Genomic DNA, 27,944 nt, shown 5'->3' on the forward strand with positions numbered 1-27,944 from the left:
ACCGTGGTGTCTTTGAGCACGGTGCTTGTGACAGTTGAACGCTGTTGCTGTTACGTTGAGATTACATGCAATGCTGGTGGAGAGTGTACCGAGCGGAACGGAAAAGGTGTTTTAATACGCACATGCAAGTTGTTACTGTACACACACAACACGAATCTACGTATGTGCACATGGTCCTCATGGCGTCTTGCTGGGCTCAACAGCGTCGTACGTTGTCACAAGCAGGAGCATTGCTCAACCGTCACTGACCTGCAAGGCGTTCGTCGTCATTCAGCTTCGTCATGGTGCCCAACGCAATTTCGCTGAACACTAACTGCTTCATCCGCGTCATCCGCCAAACGACACATAGATATGCACTTGTTCTACGCCCTGTTGAAACCCCGTGATGGACAAAGGGATTTTTAAACGTTGCTAAGAGTAATGTAACTGCCAGGAGAACACTGCGTAACCAATAATGCGGCGCAGAGCACAGATATTGTCCGCCACGGCTCAGCACGAGACCTGGGGAGGCACACATTCCGCCGCCAGCCGCGGCCGCTCACTGCTAGACCAGCTCCACTGCGCAACACGTAACCATAGCAACGCCGCCATTGTGCCTAGTGAATATGGCCGCCATTTATGTCATTTCCGCCACACTTTTCACGCCCCGCCCTGGCTGGGCATGCCCTCTCCTACCTTTCCTTCCTCCGTGAAAATTATAGAATAAAACGTTGCTGACATGCTTAAACGGGAAGTCATCCGTCCCTCATCTAGCCCTTGGTCGTCTGCTATTGTTCTGTTCCATAAAAAGAATGGCTCTGTGCATTTTTGCGTGGACTACCGGGTGCTCAATAAGATCACACGCAAGGATGTGTACCCTATGCCACGCATTGACGACGCCCTTGATTCCCTACAAGGCGCGGAATTCTTTTAAGGAACCGGCTTGCGTTCTGGGTACTAAAAGATTCCCATGCATGAAGACGATAAGGAGAAAACGGCGTTCGCAACCACCGACGGGCTATACGAATTCCACGTGATGCCTTTCGGTCTCTGCAATGCACCCGCGACTTTCGAGCGCATGATAGATACCGTGCTGCGTGGCCTGAAATGAAAAAGTTGCCTTTGCTACCTGGACGACATTATTAGCTTTTCGTCAACGTTTCCTGAGCACCTAGAACGATTGAATCAAGTTCTGACGTGCTTTGTCGGCGCTGGGCTCTAAATAAACACTAAGAAATGCGATTTCGCTAGCATATATATCAAGGTCTCAGGACACGTCGTTAGCAAAGATGGCATTCGGCCCGGCCCTGACAAGATTTCTGCAGTCCTTCACTTTCCGCGTCCCGAAAGACCAAAGGAGCTCCCTAGTTTCCTTGGCCTCACCTCCTATTTTCGCCGGTTTATCCAGAGCTTCGCCTCTATTGCTGCTTCATTACACCAGCTACTTGCTTCCAACGTCTTTTGGTGGTCTCAAGAATGTCAAACGACACTCGACCTGTTGAAGTGGGCCCCCACCTCTGAACCTCTGCTGTGCCACTTTGACGAAGCCGCACCGACTATCCTCCATACCGACACTAGCGGCCTTGGTATAGGAGCCCTTCTTCTACAACGCGACAAGTCTTTCCTAGAGAAAGTTGTTGCATATGTCAGTTGCGTACTCACCCCTGCCGAAAATAACTACACGATAACTGTGCAAGAGTGTTTGGCTGTGGCTTGGTCGGTGCAGAAGTTCCATCCACATCTCTACAGCCGTCACTTCATAACTGTTACGGACCACCATGCCTTATGCTGGCTTTCTACACAGAAGAACTTGTCCGGACGCTTGAGTCAGTAGATACTACGCTTGCAGGAGTACGACTTTGACATAACTTACAACTCAGGTAGAAAACATCAATACGCCAACGCTTTATCTCGTTGCCGGCTTCAAACTAACCATATCAGCGTTGGTGAAATCTCAACCGCTACATCAACCAAAGTTCATACGCTCGCATCAAAAGGGCAACCCTTTTCGGACGATGAGCCTACATTTATCTCCCACCAGCGGCCTGATTCATACTGCAGACGCATGACGGACCACCTTTCGGGAGGTTCTAATCCACAAAACGCGTGACTTTGTTGTCAACTCCTGCACTTTAAGCTGGACAATTGAGTTTTCTACCGCCACATTTACCACCCTGACGGTCAGCGCTGGGTTCCCATACTGCCACGCTCTCTACGACTTCAAGTGCTCGAAGCCTTCCACGATGACTTGACTGCTGGTAATCTTGGTTTAAAATAAAAAAAACTCTCGACCGCATTCGATGCTGTTATTACTGACCGGCCTTTCTTCTGGCGTAGCGCAGTACGTCGGTTCCTGTTACCCATGCCAGCGTCGTAAACAACCGACGTCTCCACCAGCTGGACCTCTACAGCCACTTCCGCGCCCTTCAATGCCGTTCGAGGTTGTATGTGTCGACCATTATGGGCCTCTCTCCGTCACATCTCCTGGCATGGATAGTGACCCCCTTGGACCACCTGACTCGCTACGCAGAGACGTTCCTGTTATTACAGGCTCAGCTGTGGAAGTTGCAGACTTTATTCTTCCCGCCATAATCCTTCGTCATAGGGCTCCTCGTCTACTGCTTAGTGACTGTAGCAAACTGTTTCTGTCAAAAATGGTAAATGGAGTACTGCGCGCTTCTGCAACTACTCACAAGACAGCTTCAAGCTACCAACCAAAGACAAATGATCTGACAGAAACATTTCATCGAACCCTTTCTGAAATGATAGCCGTTTACGTTCAACCCGACCGCAAAAACTGGGATACTCTTTTACCATTCCAGATCTTCGCCTACAACAGCGCCGTTCAGCGAACAACTTGCTACTCAACGTTTTACCTCGTGTACGGACGCACCCCGACTACCTTTCTCGACGTCTCTTTTTTTTAACAGCCATTGTAATTCATGTCAGTCTTCTTGCGAAGAATACATTTCCCGCCATCAGGCTCGCATTAATACTGAAGCGAGACAGCACGAGCGGAAGATCATCGATGACGCATCCCATCACGTTGTGTCTTTCCAACCTGGTGACGAGGTGCTCTTTTTGACGCCTATTCGCACTCCTGGACTCTGTGACAAATTCCAACCTCACTTCAGCGGGCCGTACATAGTTTTAGAACAGACTTCGCCGGTCAAATATTGTGTGACACCCCTTGTCGCCCCAACAGACCGCGTTTACCGCAGCACCGATATTGTCCACGTTTCTCACATGAAACCTTTCACGCGACGTTCCCCGTCTAGGGTGGCCAAGGTGCCCACTTTCAAGTGGAGGAAATCAGTACGGGCACTAGTTAGTCACATAGTTCTCATCCCCCTGCTTGATCATAATCACCATCAACCGCTTGTTTCTTTGTCGTCATGTCCACTATGTGTCAACATCATCGTCATCGTCTGTGTACTGGCTCTGTCCGTTCGGTTTGCGAGGTCTTTCCTCTAATAAACGCAACCAAGACTACCAAGACTTCATACCATATATATATATATATATATATATATATATATATATATATATATATATATATATATATATATATATATATATATATATATATATATATATATATATATATTGGGGAAAGAGGTGTATACTTAAGGGCTCGTTTTTCCGTGTTACCACACAATATTAATGAGATATAATAGTCAATAACGTCAAGGAAAGTATAGGGGAAGATATTAGACCAAATTTAATTGTACATGTGAAGAAATGCGGGTGAAAAGACACCTTGCCGTGAGCAGGAACCGAACCTGCCACATATATATATATATATATATAAATATATATATATATATATATATATATATATATATATATATATATATATATATATATATATATATATATATATATATATATATATATATGAACAACTTCGGTTGCCGCAAGGTTATAAATATGAAAGTAGATGCGCTTTCACAGAACAACTGTTTATTGTGCCGACGTTTCGACGGGAATCCCGTCTTTTTCAATGCGTAATACTATTTACACATGTTCCGTGTCTTCTTATATCCTGTCGAGACAGGAGGGGAGGGGTCAAAAGAGAGAGAGAGAGAAAAAAAAAGAAACAGCGAAATGGGAGGACAAACATAAAATAAAATATAGAAAATCTAAGAGAAGAAGCAAGACCGACACGGCGTAATTAGAAAGGGGCAGCATTTCAACAGAGTAAAGCAGAGGTAGATAAGCAATGTCATCATTGTCAACAATACCTCCCCCGCACCCACTCTTCCCCAAGTGGGCAGGGAGCCGCCGTTCTTGTATTTCACCTTTCCGTGTAGTCCGCTGGCGGCTCGTTCCTTTTTGAAGTGTATGACAAGTTAATGGGGAGGGCTTAAGCGCTTTGAGTGCGTGCTGGTGGCGTCGGGAGGAGCGAAAAAGCCGGTGAATGAGGCACCGCCATCGATATTCATTATATGCATTGGCTCCTTGTCAGTGAAGAAACAGAATGTGCGTTAAAAATTAAAGAAGGAAAAAAAAGAACAGGGGGGGGGGAGGGGGGAGACTGCACGACATCCGAGACAGCCAACACACAGTTGCGGCTCACTGGGAAGACATGCGCGCATGTATGAAAAAGTTAACGAAACCACCTAGCTGTCAGCTCCTTGTCAGTGAAGGAACAGAATGTGCGTTGAAACTTAAAGAAGAGAAAGAAAAAAGAAGAAAAAAGAAAAAAAAAGGGGGGGGGGGGGACCGTACGACATCCGGGACCACTTATCTGTGCGTTCCGGCTGTGCTTGATGAGGCAAATCATTTCTATGTTGTCAGATGCATAGGCCAAAAGCTTTGTTAGCGGGTAATATTATTGTCGTAATGAAACCGGACTGATTAGAGAGATGCGTTTGCGTCTTTTAGCGGTCGTAACGCAGACAGAGTTCCTAGGTGTTCATTTATTCCGTATTTTATCGTGTTAAATTTGTAGATAAAATAAGATTCCCGTTGTTCCCGTTCTCTGATTGTTCAAAAGTTGTTTTCTAGTAGTGTAACCCTGATGTCATCAAAGCTGTGGTCTTTTAATGTGCAGTGTTTTGAAAGTGGAAGGCCTGGCAGAGATCGTACATGTGCCCGATGGTTGTTGAATCTAATTCTAAACGGAGTGTCTGTCTGGCCCACGTATTGCTTGTTAGATACCCCACATTCCAGGAGGTATATGACGTTGTCTGAGTCACAGTCTAGTGCACCTCTTATCCTGTGCTTAAAATCCGAGTGGGTGCTTTTCGCCACTGTCGTTGTCTGCATGTGTTTGCCTACCCTGCATCTGCTTTTTCCGCAAGGGTGACACCTAATTTGAGGTTTCACACCTATCTTTGAATTTATTAAATGATCCTTTATATTTTTCGGCCTTCTGTATACAACACAAGGAGGAGAAGTGAAAATTTTGGATAGTCGCACGCTCTGTTCCAATATGTTAAAGTGTTTTCTTAGGACCTTGTTTATGTTCGGTGGGTTGGTCGTGAAAGTTAATAGCAAGTTTTTGTTGCGGTGTTGGTCGGCGTTTCTCTGGTGGTTGAGAAGAATCTGGCGGTCCAGATTTTCAGCTTTTTTGATGGCGTCATCGATGATAGCTGGCGGGTATTCTTGATTAAGGAGTACTTCGCGCATATGTGTGCTGTTTTTGTGGAAGTCCTCGGTGGGGGAGCAGATTCGCCGAAATCTGTGTGCTTGGGAATAGGGAATGCTGGTCTTGCAATGTCGCGGGTGGCAGCTTTTGAAGTGCAGGTATTGTTACCTGTCTGTAGGTTTTCTGTATACGTTAGTTACCAACGCACCATCGTTAACTCGAATTAGTACATCAAGAAAGTTTATTTCGGTGTTAGAGTAGGTGTGTGTAAAATAAATGCTGGGGTGTACCTGGTTGAATGCCTGTATGAATTTGAGGAGCTCGTTTTCCGAATGTGTCCAAATTATGAATATACCATCTAGGTACCGTTTATAGAGTAATGGTTTGATATTACAAGATGAAAGAAAATTGGACTCTATGTGGTGCATGAATATGTTAGCGTAGTTTGGGGCCAACCCATTGCCGTACCGCTGATTTGAAGATAGTACTGGTTGTTAATTCAAAGCTGTTCCAATCGAGTACAAGTCTTGTGAAGATTTCAATTACTTTTTTGCTTGGATAAGCGACAGGGTTGTGTGTGCCATACAATTCAACAAGCGCCCTTACACCATCGTCATGTGGGATATTTGTGTAGAGTGAGCTAACATACAATGTTACGAGAAATGCATTGTCTGGAATTTTCACGTCTGCTATTTCCCGAAGGAAGTGGTTTGTGTCTCGCAAGAAGGACTTATGTGTGGGTGGTCTGTCTTTTATTAAAGAATCAATATAACTGGAAATGGGTTCCGTTAACGTTTCCGTGCCTGATACAATGGGTCTGCCAGGGTTATTCTCGTTATGAATCTTCGGCAGCATGTAAAAACGACCAGGCGCCGAATGTACCCTAATAAGTGCCTTTTTAAGCTTTGAATTAATGGCGCCTTCACGTGTGAGATTCTCTAGGGTTGTTACAATGATCTTTTTGTGCTCCGTGGTAGGGTCAAAGTCGAGGTGTTTGTAGAATTGTTTGTTATTTAGTTGTCGCTTCCCTTCCTCAATGAAGTCCGATCTATTCAGAACAACAATCGCGCCTTCTTTGTCTGCTGGTTAATTGACGAGATCTTCGCCGTTGCTCAACGTGAGTAGTGCCTCTTTTTCTCTTTTTGATATGTTATTCATGCTTGGTTTGTGCGCTTTGTATGCATGTATAACATCTTTTTGAACCGCGTCTATATAGACATTCAGATGTCGATCTCTGTTGGCGTCTGGGGTCCATTGCCGTCCGATTACCCCACAAAAAAGTGCGTTATCTTTTTCGGGTTTATCAAAGAAATATTCCTCCAATCGTAAATTTAGTGCGAAGTTGTCTAGGTCTTTTAGGAGCGTGAATTTATCATACCTTCCGCTGCCAGGGCAGAATGTAAGTCCGCGTGATAGTATACTCAATTCTTCTTTGCTAAGTTCTTTGTCGGAAAGGTTAATAACGTTTGGCTCTTTGGGGTGTGGTGGCAAATTTTTTTGAACGTGAGATGATTTGGAAATTTTTCCGTAAGCAGCAGTGGGTATAGCTTGTGACACATTGTCCCGCGCAAATTTCTTCCTCCTAAGTTTTTCAATTTCCTCCCTTTTTTTGTGCTCAAATACGTCTAGTTCTTTAGTTTCCCACTCCGAAAGAGAAAAGTTATTTCTTAAATACCGCTCCTCGTCTGTAAGTGCGTTTAGAGTCTTTCTACAGTGTTCGATGGTGCCCTTCGTTAGCTCCTGTGTGGCGTGATCGAGAATTTCGTTCCACCGTTTCATTTCCCCTTCGGCAAATTATGCATCGATAGTGTTAGCGACAAGCGCAGCCCCTTCGGAGCCGTACCCGCCAGTACATATTGCTCGAGGCTTTGCACGTGAAGTTCGTGCCGTATTCTTTTGTCAACCACTTTTCTAAGTTTAAGAAAATTTGGACCCGTTCTATGGCCTAGTTCATCTGAAACGGACGAAGTTTACCCACTCGCACAGCCAGTATGTCACTTTGCACAGACGCGGCGAATAGAGATGCCCGGAGGTCGTACTTGGTTTGGGTTGGAGCTCCATCCCGTTGTGCCTCCCGTGACGAGCTGGCCTGTAGACGCCTGCTGTTGGCTGCTGGTGGTTGCTGCTTGTTCGTTGATGATGTTGGCTGCTGATTTTTCCTTGCGGGTGATTTATTCTGGCCACTCGTTGCTGTTGATTTTGGTACAGCTGGCCGTTGTTGTTGGCACGGATTACCCTTCGTCACCGTTTCCGGGGGTGTGTGTTGTAGGCGTCGACGACAGCCGTGGAGAGCGTGATGGCAGTTGTGCACTCGGTGAGGGGGGTCCCTACGGGGTATGCTGGCCTGGAGAAGGGGCAGCAGCTGTTTCTGGGGCTGCTTGGTTCATATTCTTCCCTTTTCCGCCTCGACAGGTGGCATCGGAAGAGTCACGCCGCAGTGCTTGGGAGTAGGATGGCGTCTTCCGAAGCTCGTACGACCCCGCCTCTGGTTGTAGCGCGTGTTCAAGCCAGTTGTTGATGTATGGTCGCCGTAGGTCGAGGCAAGCGACAACTAAATAACAAACAATTCTACAAACACCTCGACTTTGACCCTACCACGGAGTACAAAAAGATCATTGTAACAACCCTAGAGCATCTCACACGTGAAGGCGCCATTAATTCAAAGCTTAAAAAGGCACTTATTACGGTACATTCGGCGCCTGGTCATTTTTACATGCTGCCGAAGATTCATAAAGAGAATAACTCTGGCAGACCCATTATATCAGGCACGGGAACGTTAACGGAACCCATTTCCAGTTATATTGATTCTTTAATAAAAGACATACCAGCCACACATGAGTCCTTCTTGCGAGACACGAACCACTTCCTTCGGGAAATAGCAGTCGTGAAAATTCCAGACGGTGCATTTCTCGTAACATCGGATGTTAGCTCACTCTACACAAATATCCCACATGACGATGGTGTAAGGGCGCTTGTTGAATCGTATGGCACACACAACCCTGTCGCTTATCCAAGCAAAAAAGTAATTGAAATCTTCACAAGACTTGTACTCGAGTTGAACAGCTTTGAATTTAACAACCAGTACTATCTTCAAATCAGCGGTACGGCAGTGGGTACAAGAATGGCCCCAAACTACGCTAACATCTTCATGCACCACATAGAGTCCAATTTTCTTTCATCTTGTAATATCAAACCATTACTCTATAAACGGTACCTAGATGATATATTCATAATTTGGACACATTCGGAAAACGAGCTCCTCAATTTCATACAGGCATTCAACCAGGTACACCCCAGCATTTATTTTACACACACCTACTCTAACACTGAAATAAACTTTCTTGATGTACTCATTCGAGTTGACGATGGTGCGTTGGTAACTAACGTATACACAAAACCTACAGACAGGCAACAATACCTGCACTTCAAAAGCTGCCACCCGCGACATTGCAAGACCAGCATTCCCTATTCCCAAGCACACAGATTTCGACGAATCTGCTCCCGCACCGAGGACTTCCACAAAAACAGCACACATATGCGCGAAGTACTCCTTAATCAAGAATACCCGCCAGCTATCATCGATGACGCCATCAAAAAAGCTGGAAATCTGGACCGCCAGATTCTTCTCAACCACCAGAGAAACGCCGACCAACACCGCAACAAAAACTTGCTATTAACTTTCACGAGCAACCCACCGAACATAAACAAGGTCCTAAGAAAACACTTTAACATATTGGAACAGAGCGTGCGACTATCCAAAATTTTCACTTCTCCTCCTTGTGTTGTATACAGAAGGCCGAAAAATATAAAGGATCATTTAATAAATTCAAAGATAGGTGTGAAACCTCAAATTGGGTGTCACCCTTGCGGAAAAAGCAGATGCAGGGTATGCAAACACATGCAGACAACGACAGTGGCGAAAAGCACCCACTCGGATTTTAAGCACAGGATAAGAGGTGCACTAGGCTATGACTCGGACAACGTCATATGCCCCCTGGAATGTGGGGTATGTAACAAGCAATACGTGGGCCAGACAGACACTCCGTTTAGAATTAGATTCAACAACCATCGGGCACATGTACGATCTCTGCCAGGCCTTCCACTTTCAAAACACTGCACATTAAAAGACCACAGCTTTGATGACATCAGGGTTACACTACTAGAAAACAACTTTCGAACAATCAGAGAACAGGAACAACGGGAATCTTATTTTATCTACAAATTTAACACGATAAAATACGGAATAAATGAACACCCAGGCACTCTGTCTGCGTTACGACCGCTAAAAGACGCAAACGCTTCTCTCTAATCAGTCCGGTTTCATTACGACAATAACATTACCCGCTGACAAAGCTTTTGGCCTATGCATCTGACAACATAGAAATGATTTGCCTCATCAAGCACAGCCGGAACGCACAGATAAGTGGTCCCGGATGTCGTACGGTCCCCCCCCCCCCTTTTTTTTCTTTTTTCTTCTTTTTTCTTTCTCTTCTTTAAGTTTCAACGCACATTCTGTTCCTTCACTGACAAGGAGCTGACAGCTAGGTGGTTTCGTTAACTTTTTCATACATGCGCGCATGTCTTCCCAGTGAGCCGCAACTGTGTGGTGACTGTCTCAGATGTCGTGCAGTCTCCCCCCTCCCCCCCTGTTCTCTTTTTTTCCTTCTTTAATTTTTAACGCACATTCTGTTCCTTCACTGACAAGGAGCCAATGCATATAATGAATATCGATGGCGGTGCCTCATTCACCGGCTTTTTCGCTCCTCCCGACGCCACCAGCAGGCACTCAAAGCGCTTAAGCCCTCCCCATTAACTTGTCATACACTTCAAAAAGGAACGAGCCGCCAGCGGACTACACGGAAAGGTGAAATACAAGAACGGCGGCTCCCTGCCCACTTGGGGAAGAGTGGGTGCGGGGGAGGTATTGTTGACAATGATGACATTGCTTATCTACCTCTGCTTTACTCTGTTGAAATGCTGCCCCTTTCTAATTACGCCGTGTCGGTCTTGCTTCTTCTCTTAGATTTTCTATATTTTATTTAATGTTTGTCCTCCCATTTCGCTGTTTCTTTTTTTTTCTCTCTCTCTCTTTTGACCCCTCCCCTCCTGTCTCGACAGGATATAAGAAGACACGGAACATGTGTAAATAGTATTACGCCTTGAAAAAGACGGGATTCCCGTCCAAACGTCGGCACAATAAACAGTTGTTATGTGAAAGCGCATCTACTTTAATATATATATATATATATATATATATATATATATATATATATATATATATATATATATATATATATATATATATATATATTAATAAGATCTAACAGAAAGTAATGCCAAGGAATGTACAGGGGAAGTTATAAGAATATTAGAACCAATGGAATGTGAATAAGAAGAAAGAAGAAAAGTGGATGAAAAAATAACCAGCCGTGAGCAGGAATCGAACCTACGACCTTCGAATAACGCGTTCGATGCTCTAACCACTGAGCTATCACAGCGGCCTTCCCTCCATCCACTTTTTTGGGTTTATATGTGAATTTAGAAGCAGGAGTGACAGTCAGCGCCATCTATAAGCCAAACGACAAGTGTGAAAACACTCTTATGCGCATGTTTGGCGTCACGTAGCACGTGAACTTATTATGAGCGGGCAGCTGATTAATTGTCCCTCTTATACAACCTAAACACACCAAGTCTGCCAGTACGAGACCCTCGTTCAATGAAATAAGGGAAAGAAGTGTATACTCAAGGGCTCCTTTTTCCGTGTTTTAACACAATAATAATGAGATCTAACAGACAGTATTGCTAAGGAATGTACAGGGGAAGTTATTAGAACCAATGGAATGTGAATATGAAGAAAGAAAAGTGGATGAAAAAATAACCAGCCGTGAGCAGGAATCGAACCTACAACCTCCGAATAACGCGTTCGATGCTCTAACCACTGAGGTATCACAGCGGCCTTCCCTCCATCCACTTTTTTGGGTTTATATGTGAATTTAGAAGTAGGAGTGACAGTCAGCGCCATCTATAAGCCAAACGACGAGTGTGAAAACACTCTTATGCGCATGTTTGGCGTCACGTAGCACGTGAGATTATTATGAGCGGGCAGCTGATTAATTGACCCTCTTATACAACCTAAACACACCAAGTCTGCAGTACACACTGTAAAGGTCGACGAAGGAAGGTCGCTGGAGGATACGAGAACAAAACAGGGGTTTATGGGACTATTTACACATATTTACAGAAGGGATAGTGGTTTCCCAAACCACGAGCGTGGTGGTTAAACGATACATAGTTCAAAGCGACGTCCAGCACTCTGCGGCGTCGTTTTATGCCCTGTCGGGCTCCTCCTCTCCGAGTCGAACACCAATCACGCACACACAGGCGAGGGGGGCGAGCATGCCCGGTCCACGTGAACACTGCACTGTGGTGGCGCCAGCAGGGCTCTTCCTCGTCGTGTGTGTGCCGTTTGTCGAGAGTTCCCACGATCCTGGCCGCCTACTTCAAAGGGTCCACCGCACAGCTCGCCCAATTAGGGGGGCGATCTGCGGTGTCCGTCGCGGTCTCTTTCAGGAAGATGCCGTCCCTGTTGCCCTCTTTCATCGTGGCGTCGCGGCGCCACGACGTCTCCTCCTCAGGCCAGAAGGGACAATGCCTGGCGGGCATAGGCAGTCGGCCGGTCGGCTACTTGACTGAGGATTAAAGAAGCGCCGCTCCGCCGTCAACTCTGTCGCTGGTCACGCCAGCTTTCCTGTTGCCCGATGAGTCGCCGAGTCCATTAGTCACCGCTTCTGCTTGAAGGGACGACAAAAGGGTCCGCATTTGAAGGACGGGAACTCGCCTTTGCTTGCTGCTTGGTCTGGATAATTGCTCAAATCTTCGACGCGTCTGTCAGACTGGGCGCCGAAGGGATTGAGGGCCTCACCAGTGGATCGGCTTACGCACAAAGGCGTCTGCTCAGATGAATCTCCAGGCCAAACCTAACAGCACCAAGTCTGTCGTACTGGCAGACATGGTGTGTTTAGGTTGTATAAGAGGGACAATTAATTAGCTGCCCGCTCATAATAAGTTCACGTGCTACGTGACGCCAAAAATGCGCATAAGAGTGTTTTCACACTCGTCGTTTGGCTTATAGATGGCGCTGACTGTCACTCCTACTTCTAAATTCACATATAAACCCAAAAAAGTGGATGGAGGGAAGGCCGCTGTGATAGCTCAGTGGTTAGAGCATCGAACGGGTTATTCGAAAGTTGTAGGTTCGATTCCTGCTCACGGCTGGTTATTTTTTCATCCACTTTTCTTTCTTCTTATTCACATTCCATTGGTTCTAATAACTTCCCCTGTACATTCCTTAGCAATACTGTCTGTTAGATCTCATTATTATTGTGTTAAAACACGGAAAAAGGAGCCCTCAGGTATACACTTCTTTCCCTTATTTCATTGAACGAGGGTCTCGTACTGGCAGACTTGGTGTGTTTAGGTTGTATAAGAGGGACAATTAATCAGCTGCCCGCTCATAATAAGTTCACGTGCTACGTGACGCCAAACATGCGCACAAGAGTGTTTTCACACTTGTCGTTTGGCTTATAGATGGCGCTGACTGTCACTCCTACTTCTAAATTCACATATAAACCCAAAAAAGTAGATGGAGGGAAGGCCGCTGTGATAGCTCAGTGGTTAGAGCATCGAACGCGTTATTCGAAGGTCGTAGGTTCGATTCCTGCTCACGGCTGGTTATTTTTTCATCCACTTTTCTTCTTTCTTCTTATTCACATTCCATTGGTTCTAATAACTTCCCCTGTACATTCCTTGGCAACACTGTCTGTTAGATCTCATTAATATTGTGTTAAAACACGAAAAAACAAGCCCTTAGGTATACACTTCTTTCCTTTATTATATATATATATATATATATATATATATATATATATATATATATATATATATATATATATATATATATATATATTTAGTGTGGGCATTTGTTACTTACATCGTCATCATTCCTGCATGATCACAATCACCATCATCAGCTGGTCACTTTGTCCTCATTGCCACTCTGGGTCGTCATCATCGTCATCGTCTGTGTACTGGCTCTGCCCTTTCGTTTTTCGAGGTCTTTCCTCAAATGAACGCTGACGCAGCTAAGACTACCAAGACTTCATACGTGGTGGAGGTGCTGGGTACTGGCAGATCCCCATGCATAAAGACGATAGGGAGAAAACGGCATTCGCAACTCCCGACGGGCTAAATAAGTTCAACGTGATGCCTTACGGGCTCTGCAACGCACCCGCGACTTTTGAGCGCATAATATATATATATATATATATATATTATGAAGTCTTGGTTTGGAAGATCTTTATTAGGCCCGAGGAACCGGCAGCCGACAGCGGAGATGCACGAACCAAGATGTTGATGATGATACGTGACAACGATGAGGATGCATGAGCAACACATGATAATGATGATAATGTACAGATGAAGAGGATTGGTATACTAAATGCCCACACTAATTCCCCCCACGTGAAAGCGGCCAGCCTGGCCGCGGCAAGTCAAGGGGACAAAGAACGTCGCATGAAGGGCTTCATACGGGAGACATGGACGACCTCAGTAGTTCGATAACGGCGATCCGCTGGGGCTACAAGTGGCGTCACACGATAATTCACTGGTGAAGTTTGTTCAAGAACTGTGTACGGCCCAATAAACCGTGGCTGGAATTTGTCGCACAAACCAGGTGTGCGAATAGGCGTCAAAAGAAGCACTTCGTCTCCAGGTTGAAAGGATACAGCACGATGGGATTCATCATAAACCACCTTTCTGTCTTGCTGTCGGGCTTCAGTGTTTATACGAGCACGTTGGCGGCTCTCTGCGAGCCGTAAAACGTATTCCTCTGAAGAGGATGGAGATGAATCCACATGGCAAGTAAAGAAAGAGACGTCCAGGAGAGAAGTAGGGGAGCGTCCATAAACTAGGTAAAATGGTGAGTAGCCGGTTGTCCGCTGAATAGCCGTATTGTAGGCGAAAGTGACGAATGGTAGAATTACATCCCAGTTCTTGTGGTCCGGTTGAATGTAGGCGGCGATCATGTCAGAAAGAGTGCGGTGGAATCGCTCAGTGAGGCCGTTAGTTTGGGGATGATAACTAGAGGCAGTCTTGTGAGTTGTGCCCGAAGCGCGAAGAAGTTCGTTCACTAGTTGTGAAAGGAAGGCCCTTCCACGGTCACTGAGCAATACACGTGGAGCACCATGACGCAGTATAATGGCTCGGAGGATGAATTCGGCAATTTCAGAAGCTGAACCGGTAGTGACGGAGGCCGTCTCGGCGTAGCGCGTCAAATGGTCAACGGCTGTTACTATCCATCGGTTTCCAGCAGCACTGACTGGAAGGGGGCCATAAAGATCGATGCCTACAACTTCGAATGGAGTGGCTGGGCACGGAAGAGGCTGTAGTGTACCGGCTGGAGCAGATGTGGGTAGTTTTCTAGATTGACAGGTAGTGCAGGACCCAACGTACCGAGCTACACTAGTGGTAATACCTGGCCAATAAAACCGACTTCGAAGGCGATCGTAGGTTTTGTGGTAACCAAGGTGACCTGCCGTCGGATGGTCATGAAGTGCTCTGAGGACTTCGGACCGAAGTGATCGGGGTAGAACGGGAACCCAGCGCTGACCGTCAGGATGGTAAATTTTGCGGTACAGCACCGAGTTGTCCAGCTTAAACTGCGAGAGTTGGCGACGGAGCCTCGCATTAGGTGGACGGGAACTGCCAGTGAGGTAGCCTATAATACGTCGACAGTAGGGGTCAGCCAGCTGTTGAGAAGAAAAATCGTGCGGGTCGTCCGAAGGCAGCTGGTCCATAGAGGCGAGAGAGGAAACCGCCGTAGCCGTGGTCTCCGAGGGCGTGTTGTGCAAAGTGATTGCGGAAACGCTGAGGGGAGCCGCTGGTAGTGGGCAGCGAGAGAGAGCATCGGCATCGCTATGCTTTCTGCCACACTTGTATACGATGTCAAAATCATACTCTTGTAGGCGTAGAATCCAGCGGCCGAGGCGTCCCGACAAGTTCTTGAGTGTCGAAAGCCAACATAAAGCATGGTGGTCGGTCACGATGGTGAAATGGCGGCCATGAAGATAGGGACGAAATTTCTGCACTGCCCAAACGATGGCGAGGCACTCCTTCTCGGTGATCGTGTAGTTCCTCTCGGCTGCGGAGAGGACGCGGCTGGCGTACGCAACGACTCGCTCTCGCGAAGAGTTGTCGCGCTGGAGGAGCACGGCTCCTAAACCGTGGCCGCTAGCGTCTGTATGGAGGAAGGTCGGTGCACCATCGTAAAAGTGAGAAAGTACAGGATCGGTCGTGAGGGCACTCTTCAATTTGTCGAAAGCCGATTCACATTCCTGAGACCACTGAAAGGGCGTACCAGAAGCAAGTAGCTTATGTAGTGGTGCGGCTATGGAGGCAAAGTTTTGTATGAATCGCCGAAAGTAAGAGGCGAGACCAAGGAAACTTCGCAAATCTTTCGGCTTGTCAGGGCGAGGGAAGCGAAGCACCGCAGCAGTTTTCTCGGGGTCTGGACGAATTCCGTCCTTGCTCACAACATGACCGAGGACCTTGATAGATCTGCTGGCGAAATGGCACTTCTTGGTGTTAATTTGAAGACCAGCGCCCGCAAGGCAAGTCAGGACCTCGTCCAAGCGTTGCAGATGTTGAGGAAACGTCGATGAAAATACAACAATGTCATCGAGGTAACATAGGCAAGTCTTCCATTTCAGGCCACGCAGTACGGTGTCAATCAAGCGCTCAAAAGTTGCGGGCGCATTGCATAGACCAAACGGCATAACATTGAATTCGTATAGGCCGTCCGGGGTTGCAAACGCAGTTTTTTCTTTGTCCTCTTCGTGCATGGGGATTTGCCAATAGCCGGAACGCAAGTCGAGGCTTGAAAAGAATTCAGCACCTTGTAAAGAATCGAGGGCGTCGTCGATACGTGGCATGGGGTATACGTCCTTCCTAGTGATCTTATTGAGTGCTCGGTAATCGACGCAAAATCGTACGGAACCATCTTTTTTACGCACCAGAACCACTGGAGACGACCAAGGACTGGTTGAGGGTCGGATTATCTGCCGTTGCAGCATATCGTCTACGTTTTCCTCAATGATTTTTCGTTCGGCTAGGGAGACGCGGTACGGACGACGATGCACAATGGATGCTCCGTCGGTCTGAATACGATGTGCTGTAGCAGTTGTCTGACCCAGGCTGGATGAATGAACGTCAAAACAGTTTGCATGCTTTTGCAACAAGTAAAGCAGCTGCTGCTTCTGCGAGTCTGTCAAGTCCTTGTTGATGGCTGCTGTAAAGGCCGAGGAAGCAGCATGATCTCCAGGATGGCCTTTAGAGGAGGCAGGGGTAAGAGGCACGACGCACACAGGCTCGAGATCGGCAACGCAGGCGACAGTAGTGCCCCGCGGCAGTAAAATTTTATCTGGTGTGGTGTTCGTAGCAGCGAGGACAGCTGATCCATTGTTGAAGCGAGCCACACCTGATGCGAGAGCTATGCCTTTATTAAGGCAACGGGGCGATGGAGTGACCAAAATGTCACCAGAGTCAACGTCGTTGGACAAAACAGTGACTAATTGATGTTCATTTGGGGGTAACTCAATGTCTACAGCAGCGACGAGTCGAAGTGGCCTGTAGGTTTCGTCACTAAGCAAGTGGTCTGTGTCAGTAAGATGGACGACCCGTTGTGCACAACAAATAGCCGCGGAAGCAGATGAAAGAAAGTCCCAGCCTAAAATGAGTTCGTGGGAGCACGGGGATAGCACAGCGAATTGTATATAATGAAGAATGTCGTCGATTAGCACACGGGCAGTACAGAGAGCGGAAGGGCGAATCATTGTTCCCTGGGCTGTAACCAGTGTTGGTCCATCATAAGGCGTCGTGACTTTTCGAAGACGTGTACACAAATCAGCACGAATAATAGAAAACCCAGCCCCAGTGTCCACCAAAGCATCAACGTTCACTCCCTCAACTGAGACTGCAATCATATTGTAAGGGCGCGCTGGAGGAATTGGAGTACTGTGTTGGAATGCAGTTTGTCCTCCAAAAACTGCATCGCTTAGTTTTCCGGACGCCGATCAGAAGCGAGGGAAGCAGGCTGAAGAGGAGAAGAGGAGCGACGGTAGGGCGATGGTGAACGGCGTCTGGTTGATCGATGACTACTGCGCAGTTCACTGGATGCTGGCGGAGATGGAGACCGACGCGGCGGTGACGAATAACGACGGCCCTGGTACAAGGCTCCTGCGGTATAGTCTCGTTCGCGTATGTCGTACCCTCGGCGCTCATCTTGCTGGCGCTTGCGGCAAAAGCGTGAAATGTGACCACGATAGCCACAATAATAGCACGTAGGGCGAGACGATCGATAAGAAGGGTAGTAGCTTGTGTTAGACGCACCGGGAGAGAGAGCAGTGAGAGGGACAGATGATGGCTCAGGCGGTGGTGATGGAAAGCTCGTGGGAAAGCTTCTGGGAGGTGCGGCAGCAACCGACGCGTACGTTGGTGGCGGCGGCGTCGAGCTGACGGTGCCTGATGGTGCGGCGACGGCATGCGAGAATGATGGGAGAGTACGAGCGACAGGGGGCTGCAGGTGGGCCATGTGGGTCATGGACGTGAGCTCCTCCCTGATGACATCCCGCAATGATGGTGAAGAAGGCTGCGTGGGACACACTGAAGGTAGTGTGAATCCCATTGATTCTAATTCTTCGCGTATAATCACCCTTATTGTGTCTCGTAGGTTTGGATCTGCCGTAATACGGGCCGCGTCAATGTCCGGTTGTAGGCGCATAGACTCGAGTTCTTCGAGGCGCTGACAAATTGTCGCAACGTCAGCAACAGTAGCTGGATTCTGGATTGCAAGGGCATTGAATGCGACGGGTGCAATCCCCTTAAGAAGCTGGCGTACCTTGTCTGACTCTGTCATTGGGGTTTCAACCCGGCGGCAAAGTGAAAGGACATCCTCGATGTAGGATGTATACGACTCGCCGATGTGCTGTTTCCGAGCCGCGAGAGCTTTCTTTGCGAGAGCCGAACGAACAGTCGGTGTGCCAAAGACATGCCGAAGCTGATCTTTGAAGGCGGACCAGTCGGGGATGTCGATGTAATGGTTGAGGAACCACGTCTTCGCGACACCCGTGAGGTAGAATGACACGTAAGCGAGTTTGTAGGTGTTATCCCACCGGTTAGCAGCGCCGACACGTTCGAAATCGTCCAGCCATTCCTCCACATCTTCGCCGCGCATACCGGCGAAGGGATGGGGCTCACGCTGGGGGCTGTTAATGACGTGAAAAGGCGCGGCACGCGGTGGCGGAGTGGGAACGGTTGCAGCACCGACCTCTTCTTGGTGCGACATATTTCCGGACACCTGGCCCAAGCGGCGACCTGAACGTAGCTCCAGGGGGTAGAGTGGTCGAGAGGATGACGAGGGATCTAACAGCACGCTCCACCACGTATGAAGTCTTGGTTTGGAAGATCTTTATTAGGCCCGAGGAACCGGCAGCCGACAGCGGAGATGCACGAACCAAGATGTTGATGATGATACGTGACAACGATGAGGATGCATGAGCAACACATGATAATGATGATAATGTACAGATGAAGAGGATTGGTATACTAAATGCCCACAATATATATATATATATATATATATATATATATATATATATATAGTTTATTGAATGTCGCAGGTGTGGTTCCTGCTCACGGCAAGTTATCTTGTTATCTTTCACCCACTTTTCTTTCTTCACAGTTACATTACCATTCGATCTAATAACTTCCTCTATACTTGGCATAATTGTCTTTTAGATCTCATTATATTGTGTGAAGAACCAATGTGATGTAAATAAGAAGAAAAGTGGGAGAAAAATTAACTTGCCGTGAGTAGGAATCGAACCTACGGCCTTCGAATGAACGAACGCACAGACAGATGCATGGACCGACGCACGGATGAACGTGCGGACGCACGAACAGACGCACGCATGGACGGGCGGATGGACGCACAGACGGTCCCACAGACGGACGGAAGCAAGAACGAATGGACGGACGGATGCTTCGCTCCACTCTCCATCATTCACCCCGTGGATATGCTGTCTTTTTTTTTTTTCACACATCATCATGCCGCGTCACCACGCGCCACGACCAGGACGCTACGCTTCCCTTAGCTGTGTCAGCACAAGACATATCGTTCGGACTCGTGTACACATGAAGAATAAACGTGCCAAGGCTGCATATTTGGGGTACATCGGATATGCTACAGCTATATATGCCTGGAAGGCTGCTTTATTGCAGCAGTTGGAGCGAATGAAGCGCGACTCGCGAGTACCTGAATATGGGGCCCCACCCGACGAGCCACCGTCGCCTGCAGGGCTGCACCTATATTAAGCACAAACGACCAACATTATAAATAATGAATGTTTATTGTACCTCAGCTCGAGAGCGCAGTATAAAAATAAGTAGACATCTCTCACTGCACGCTGATCACTCATGGTAGATACAGAGAGAGAACGCATCCCCACTTCTGCAACACGCGGATAATTCAGTTAATTACGCCGCACACACACTCGCGAACAAGTTCATCGCACACGCACTCGCGAAATGCATCGCCAATGTAGCTCACGCACTCGCAAAATGCACCGCGGACAACACCAAACCCTCACGGAGAAGCCACAACTACAGGAGACATTTCTCTGCCAATTTTGGCGGCAGTGTGGCAACAGCGACCCCAAAATCTGCGAACTGGGGTATGAGACGCCAAACAGAACCTTGCTGGACGTTTCGCCGCACACGCACTCGCGAAATGCACGGCGGAAGACGCGTTGCTGAATCCCTTCCTCTGAGACATGATCTCTTACTTTTACAGCAGCAAACACAGCAAGAGAACGTGCCCCGACTTCTGCAACGCGCGTTGTATGTTTATTTCGGTAATTAAAACGGCCAACGTCGCTCACGCACCCGCGAAAGGCACCGTGGACGACACCACACTCACACGAAGAAACCACAACTACAGGGACATATTTCTTTGGCAAATCTGGCAGCAGTCTGGCAGGAACCACCCCAATGTCCGGCAACTGGGGTATGCAACGCCAAAGGGAGCCTTGCCAAATCCTCGACATCAAGACGGTTTCTTTGAACACCACTACTGAAAGTTTTCTGAAAAATTCTCTCTGCCGAACGACTTCGATAACACTAACAACGCGCCACTCACCACACACAACAACAACACGGCATGACTCATCTGGGCGCGGAGAACAATTCGCTCTGAAACCCTGGAAGAAGCGAATCACTTGAAGTGTGCTGCCATCTATCAAAGAACCTAAAAATCAAGCAGCGCAGCATTAGCCAAAGTTTGGAAGAGCAAATCGCGACCTTGCACTACATACCGAGAACAATGAATGTTATGTGATTTATGCACTACGAAATCACTGAATGCTATAGACACGTAAAACAAGGTAATTTTCGGATGCAAACATCAGACAATAATACTTAACTATCCAAAATGGCTCCGAAAATCTGGAAAAACTGATATGTGCACTCTGCGGGCTATATGATCGAACGTGCGAGTTGCCTTGTGTGATCACGAAAGCTTCCCGTCTCGCAAGAACGAATTGAATTTATCGTGTCACGGCTGGTCCAGCATATTTACTGACGCAGGAATAGTAAAACGTGGTTTGTGTTCGTTTCCTGCTAACGCGTTAACACTGAGGCTAGCACAGCCGAACAAAGGAACGTTTGCTACTGATCATCCTCGAGAGGACGCTCCTAAATATCGCCAGGCGGCGCGACAGTCTATGAACATTGCGAATACGGGGTGACTGGTATGTACCATACGTGTCTGGAGGAGGTGGTGTGACGTCGTACGCGACGGGATTTACACGTTGTTCATGTTACGACGAGAATGTCATAATCACCAAACCCTTTTACCTTCCCATACTGATTTTGGTCTACCGCAAGTGATGATAGACAGATAGAGGTAAGCAAAGTATTTCGTATGCAATGTTTGATTTAGTACTCATAATTACACCGTGGGAGAGCGCACTTACCGTTCCGACTGCCCTTCACTGGTCGAAAGTGTCACCGCCTTGTCTTTGTTGCGAATAATCCAGCGGAGTAGACATTCTGCCGGTGTCAGGCTAATCCAATTGACGTGCGGTGTTTTCGCGTATCCGTCGTTCAGGTTCCACATGGGACAAAACGGAATCTGCCTTCGCAGGTACCTCTTTGCACCGTCTCCATCCACGAACTTAAAGTCCTCACCGTCTTGAAGTAGAGAGTAGTGCCCAATTTCACGAGGCAGGGCGTATCTGGGTGTGTCGTCTCGACGCGACGAGAACGCTTCACACACGGACATTGCCGCAACTTCTTCTCCAGCTGGATCGCCACAGAAAACGTGATAACGAGGGTCCATCGCAGTACTACTGCAACAACTTTCCATCTTGAAACTGCAGCTGACGCCGCTCCCTTCAACGAAGCGCGCACACGAGGCGCATTGACGCAACTACCGAGCAAATCTCTGCGGGGCGGTAAGACGGCAGAGATAACGCGCGTGGAGTTTCGGCACATGTATTCATGCGCGAAATAGTCCGGAGGAGTGTAGAGCGTGTTACGGTTTCTTTTTTTTTTTTCCTCAGCGTTGTCTACTGGCTCTGCACCTATAAGGAAAGGCGCATTTTCATCGGTTTAGATAAAGTGGAATAGGTGTTTATAAGCCACTCCGCTGTTTCTATATAGAGTCAGTAAAACTACCGCAAATATTTTGAGGGAATAAATAAGCACTTCTCGACGATGTTCAGGATTAGGCGACGATTGCAGGGCCCTGCCTTTCGTTTCATTGCATTGACAGTATACCACTCTTCTGAAAATAGTACGAACATGTTGCAGTTATTTTCGACAGTGCACTTGAGTACATTTCTTTAATGGCCGCTCAAACTTTTGGCGGAGATGCAATGTTGTTGAACTTAGACGAATTGTCACGCCTTCACAGCGCGCTACGTGTTCGCTGAAGCCGAGTGGCGCGCTCTCATGGGCTGCCGAAATAATCATCATTTCACTCTCGATCTACATTCACGTTCGCGCCAGCGATGTCTCGCGGGCATGAACTACGCATATGTGCGCTCGCCTTTATACACATTATTACCCCAAAAATGAAAACTAGAGTCTCGTGTTTTCTGATTACTATCAAAACCACGCATGTCATACGGTCTCCCCACCTTGCGCGTTGCCTCACATGTGATGACACATGCATTATGTACTTTATCTGATGAAATTAACAAAAAGTAAGTTAAACCTCTTCGTAACGGCAACCGGCATTGCACGAAAGTAATGCCTGTCCTTGTCGAAATAGTTGAATTTTTACTGTGCATTGATATATGAAACTTGCACAATTACTTTTGTTGTTTGGCTGCTATTGCACCGTTACCTTGAAGGCAATCAGCTGAACGCGCGGTGGATACATCTTCATTCCGGCGACTAATGTTCATTACTCATGCTTAAACAAACCTTTGTGGTAACTTTAGTACTTAACGGGTAATCATTGAACGCTGTGTGACAAAAGAGCGTCGCCGACTGTATGGAGATGCTGGGCTAAGGCCACCATCTTATATGGATTTTAAAAAGGTATATTGACACCACGGCTGGACTTGGAGCAAAACGCAACGCGCCCGTGTTTTCCTTATTGTCTTGTCTGCGATTTAAGTCGACGCGAGCGCAAGCGAGTAACAGTTGTTACAGCCAGACTAAGAAAAAAAAATGATCAAAAGAGGGTTATATCATGCTCATTCTCTTCGGGTACTGACTTGGAAATCAGACACACAAAAAGAGAGTTGCCATGTCTAAGGAGTGACAGAAATTTCTTCGAAGCGCCCTTCAATTGCCTCACGTGTCGAAGCCTCGAAGGCGTCGCTGTATACGCCGCACGCATCACGCCTTCGCCGTTCGGCGTCGTTCTGGCTGGCTCCCGCTCACCCCGGCGACGGGATGTCGCGTATCGCCGCCGGTGTGGCGCCTTCGCCTCCGCCTGCCCTCTCTTTATCTCCTCTGTCTAATGCGTTTTGTTGGTTGCGTTCGTCCCGTGTCTAGTTGCTCCCTGTTTCGAGCGCACATGCGCATCATCAGGGTTGGTCGCGCCAGGCTCCGTGCTCGAATTCACGCATGGGGTAAGAAATATTCATGAAGCTTCGGACACAGACAACGTGCGCCGGTTAACGGCTAGTTTACTGCTTTTTTTTTTGTAGGGCACTTCTTGCACAGTGCTAGTATGGCGTCTGCAGCACCTATGCGGAAGTACGCTGCCAGACAGTTCCAACAGTAGCATCCGTCCACCGCAAAGCTGTTGCATAAGCCTATTTAGAAACGCGCAGCACAGTCACAGCGAGAGCTGAAAGAGCGGCCTTTTACAGCCTTTTCTAAACACTCTTTGGTATGCTAGAAGCCCACTGCTGGGTACCCACTGCGCTATAAATAATCACATTTTGTGTAGTAGGCCATCAATGCTATGCTTTGCTATCCTAGATACATGGCACGTACCCACTTTTGGGGATTGGCCAAGAAAGCCGCGCAGAGACTGGTAAATGTAGTTTTAGGTAAGCTATGAAACTCGAGAGCAAAAATAAAGAAATAAAATGGCAAATATATGAAAAATATTCAATTTAACTACAAGTAATATGCTTTTCAGCCTGTATTCCAGGCTGCCGTAATAACCTGACGGGAAGAATTTTGAAAACTTAAGTTTTGACCAAACGAAATGACGAATAATTTTAAATGCCAGGTTAAAAGGGCACTCATTGAGTATTTTTAATGAAATTACACACGGCATCAAAGGCATCCCTGTGGCAGTATCCCAAGCCTGAGGCACCGAAGCTTAATATATTTTCCTCCGATAAGGTCAAGCCTATTTTCGTCAAAGGAGTATATAGAAATCAAGTTCTGACACGAGAATATCTTGCACACGTCAAAAAGAAATGAGCGATATTTTCCAGTTCTCCGCAGAATTAGCAGAGGGGTGATATCGTCAGACCAGTCCTGTACCCATAAAAGTTTAATGGGGGACACGCCATCGAAATCTGCTGATCATCACTTCTGATTGCCGAGAATGGCTCCACTGCGATTTCCATGGATATTTCAGGTGGTTATTTTCCGTCCACGTGGTTATTGCTTCCATCCTATCTGTGTGGATAGCTGATCTTCTAAACCTGACTGCGGTGAAATATTGTACCGCTGGTAGAACCTGAATTATTGGGAGATCTAGCGATGAGCGGGCTAAGGCGTCGGCCATTTCATTTATTGTTAACCCACAGTGACCTGGTACCCATACTAATTTTAGGTACTTCAGCTGAGACGGAACTAAAGATTGTAACGTCGTGATGGCACGACAGGTATGAGAAGTTGTAAGAGCTACGCATACCGATAGCGAATAAGTAATTATTATTGCTTACACTATGCTATCCTTCATCATTCTTTGAAGAAGAGTGGTATCCTCTACACACTTGTTAGGAAATTTGGTGCAATTTTTCATGCTGTGGCTGACGACGATGATGAAAGATGCCTGAAGTGGGTATGCGCCACAGTAAATATATAGTGCCTTGGTAATAGGTGACCAAGAAAAAGTTTTCTGCGGCTTCGCTGTTCGGTATAGCTATGGTACACTTCTGGGGGATTGTAGTTTGTAACCTGCGGTAACTTGTATCTAAGTTATCTTCCCAGTTTGAGCTTATTGTATTTTAGGTATACCTTTCTGGATGTCTGTGTCATCGCTGGGCCAGACGGTTTCCCTCTGGTCTGCTTCCGATTCTTCACAGGATATTCCACTGGATTTCTATAAGCTTACCAGAATCAACAGTGCTCCTGTGGCTGTGGTGCCAATGAATAGAGGAGTAATTCGGATGAAGAACCCTAAGGCCATCAAATATGAGCTATGCATGGTGAATCCACAGTATCTCGAGATAACAGAGACCCATAACTTCGGACATGGCAAAATCCTCTGCTGCTCTCCATACCAGGCCTGTAACAAGGACCATCTAAACTGTAGCAGTTTTACCTCATCTCCGGTGAGCTGTTTCATTTCCTCTCACCTTGCTTGTTGTAAAAGCCCAGTTCGTGGAGTAAACGTCAGTTTAATCTTCAGCGAGCTGCTTCATTCCCTCCCACCTTGCTTATTGTAAAGGCCCAGTTCGTGGAGTAGACGTCCGTTTAACTCCAGCGGAAATCTTGGATATTTTCTCGGAGGCAGGTTGTGTATCCGTCTAATGTTACAACAGGCTTGTCAACAACGTGAGGGTTCCTTCTGAGACGGTTATCGCCACATTTGCCGGGACATCGCGTCCTTCAGAAATCAAAGCTTTACCTTTAATATATCGAGTTTAACCGCTTGCCCAATGTCCTCTTCACTGTGGAAAATGCTGGAGGCATGAACATCGCATGAACGATTGTCGCTCTATTTTCCGATGTTGCACCTTGGGACTGATCACAGGGCCAACGACTGCAAGTCTAATAAGGAGTCGTGCTGCTTATGTAGAGCCAATTGCAGAGCACACCACTCTGACTGTCCTGCTTGAGCTAAGGAACTCTAAAATATTGACAAAATTGAAAGAAGGTGTTGCTCATGCAGGGAAGCTTTAGCGAAAGTACAGAGCAGGACTCAAGGATATGCAGAAGTTACAGCCCGACTGCCTCTGGCTATATACGCGTCTACACCTCAGTCAAATTCTTCACTCGTAAAGAAAGCAGTAGAAAAGTGCCTTAAAACACTGCTTCTTAACTTATATGAGACTTTGTCTCTAGTGATTTTTTTACAGCTATCTGGTATGTCAGAGGAACTATCCAAAAACTCGCAAAACCCTATCTATTTAATTAATTTATCTCTTGGATCTCAGTCGGATTCTCAGAGTGATAAAAAGATTTGATCTACTAACTCACAAAGAACTGAGCAGGACTGTCTGTCTGATTCCGGGTCACAAGATATTCATGACGTAGAGATGGATGCTCGAATCCTTAAACGTATGAGATCCCCGAACATCAAGAATCAGAGTTCTAATCCAAAAATGAAGAAAAGTGCGAAGGAGCCTTTGACAAGGAATGATTTCTTGAAAGATAGTATTTAGGACCAAGCAGTTGCGGCTGCTTGCCTATCATCAAAATAGGGTAGCTGCTTGCCTATCATCAAAATAGGCTATCTTAGAGTCCTTCAGTGCAACTGCCGTTCCATACTTGCCGCGATATCAAATCTGTTATGCATTATCTCGCAAGATTGTTACAATATTACAATAAACATGATTATTATCTGAAAAGGTTTTTATTTACAAAATTATAAATCTTTTAATTTGAATAGGAATACCTTAGAGCCCTTCAATGAAACTGCCATTCCATACTTGCCGCGATAACAGATCTATGATGCCTTATCTCGCAACAATCTCTGGATGTTATAGTACTACAAGAAACTTAGTTATTATCTAAAACGTTTTCATTTACAAAATTATAAATACTTTCGTTTGAATAGGAATAGACGATGGGGAGAAGTAGCATTTTGTATATGATCCAAATTTTGTCATATAGTGAACATCGTTTTCCGGGCAATATCATCTGATTACGGAGTTCTATTAGTGGAACTTGTATTTCCAGGCTGCGCGCCATTATCGTAGACAGCTACTTTCCGACCGCAGTAAAATGAAGAAGTATTCTGAACTCCATTCAGAGATTTTGCAGACCTAAAACTCTATTTATGGGAGATTTTAACTCACATCATGTAACATGGGGATACCGTACACACTATAAAAAATTATCGAGCAAAAAGAGTGTCTTTTTGTACCACAACAATAATCGCCATCAAGCTTGCGTGCGCATTTTTTTTTTGAAAACTCGGCGCAGGCCTCTTTCCTATCGAGAATGCAATGTAACCCTCATAATGGGCATGTCGATCGTGACCGGAATGTACCGGGCGCGGGGCGATAGCGCAAGGATAGAACGCAATAATGATGACGTTTATTGTTGTGGGACAAAAAGACACCTTTTTTACTCGCTCTTTTTTCAGAGTGCAGATGAAGCAGGAAAAATTATTTGGAACTGGAATAATAAAAATGACTATAAATGTATAAGTTCTGTGGAACCCACATTCATTCGACGTAATGTCAGATCTGTGCTGAACTTGTCATTTGCTAGCTCAAGCCTTCTGATTTCTTCTCGGGTGGTAGTTGATACCACCACTCCTGCCCAACAGTGCTTGACGTCAAATACTCCTTAATCTCATTGGATCATCAGACTCAACCTTTTGTAAACTACTCAAAATAAAAAAAGTGGCATCATATTGACTAAATGAATATTGGAGAGTGGAGCGAAG

The 27,944-nt window shown here is 46.6% G+C and overlaps 1 protein-coding gene and 1 non-coding gene across 4 annotated transcripts in view; one reads left to right on the forward strand and one right to left on the reverse strand.

Annotated features, from left to right (window-relative positions):
• The window catches only part of LOC119169334 (decapping and exoribonuclease protein), a 143,971-nt gene extending 121,837 nt beyond the window's left edge, over positions 1 to 22,134 (reverse strand). Inside the window, exon 1 of one of the 3 annotated variants that reach the window (XM_075884007.1) lies at positions 21,658 to 22,134. In XM_075884007.1, the coding sequence (XP_075740122.1) occupies positions 21,658 to 22,049 (392 nt within the window). In that variant the 5' untranslated portion in view covers positions 22,050 to 22,134. The remainder of the gene's footprint in view (positions 1 to 21,657) is intronic. The other 2 variants (XM_037420443.2, XM_075884005.1) reach the window with 2 other exon arrangements.
• Positions 12,774 to 12,846, forward strand: TRNAT-GGU (transfer RNA threonine (anticodon GGU)). The gene has a single exon. It is a non-coding gene; the product is annotated as a tRNA-Thr (tRNA).
• Positions 22,135 to 27,944: the final 5,810 nt, after the last annotated feature.

The sequence above is a fragment of the Rhipicephalus microplus genome, unplaced genomic scaffold (genome assembly GCF_043290135.1).
Source record: "Rhipicephalus microplus isolate Deutch F79 unplaced genomic scaffold, USDA_Rmic scaffold_23, whole genome shotgun sequence".
Taxonomy (NCBI): Eukaryota; Metazoa; Arthropoda; class Arachnida; order Ixodida; family Ixodidae; genus Rhipicephalus; species Rhipicephalus microplus.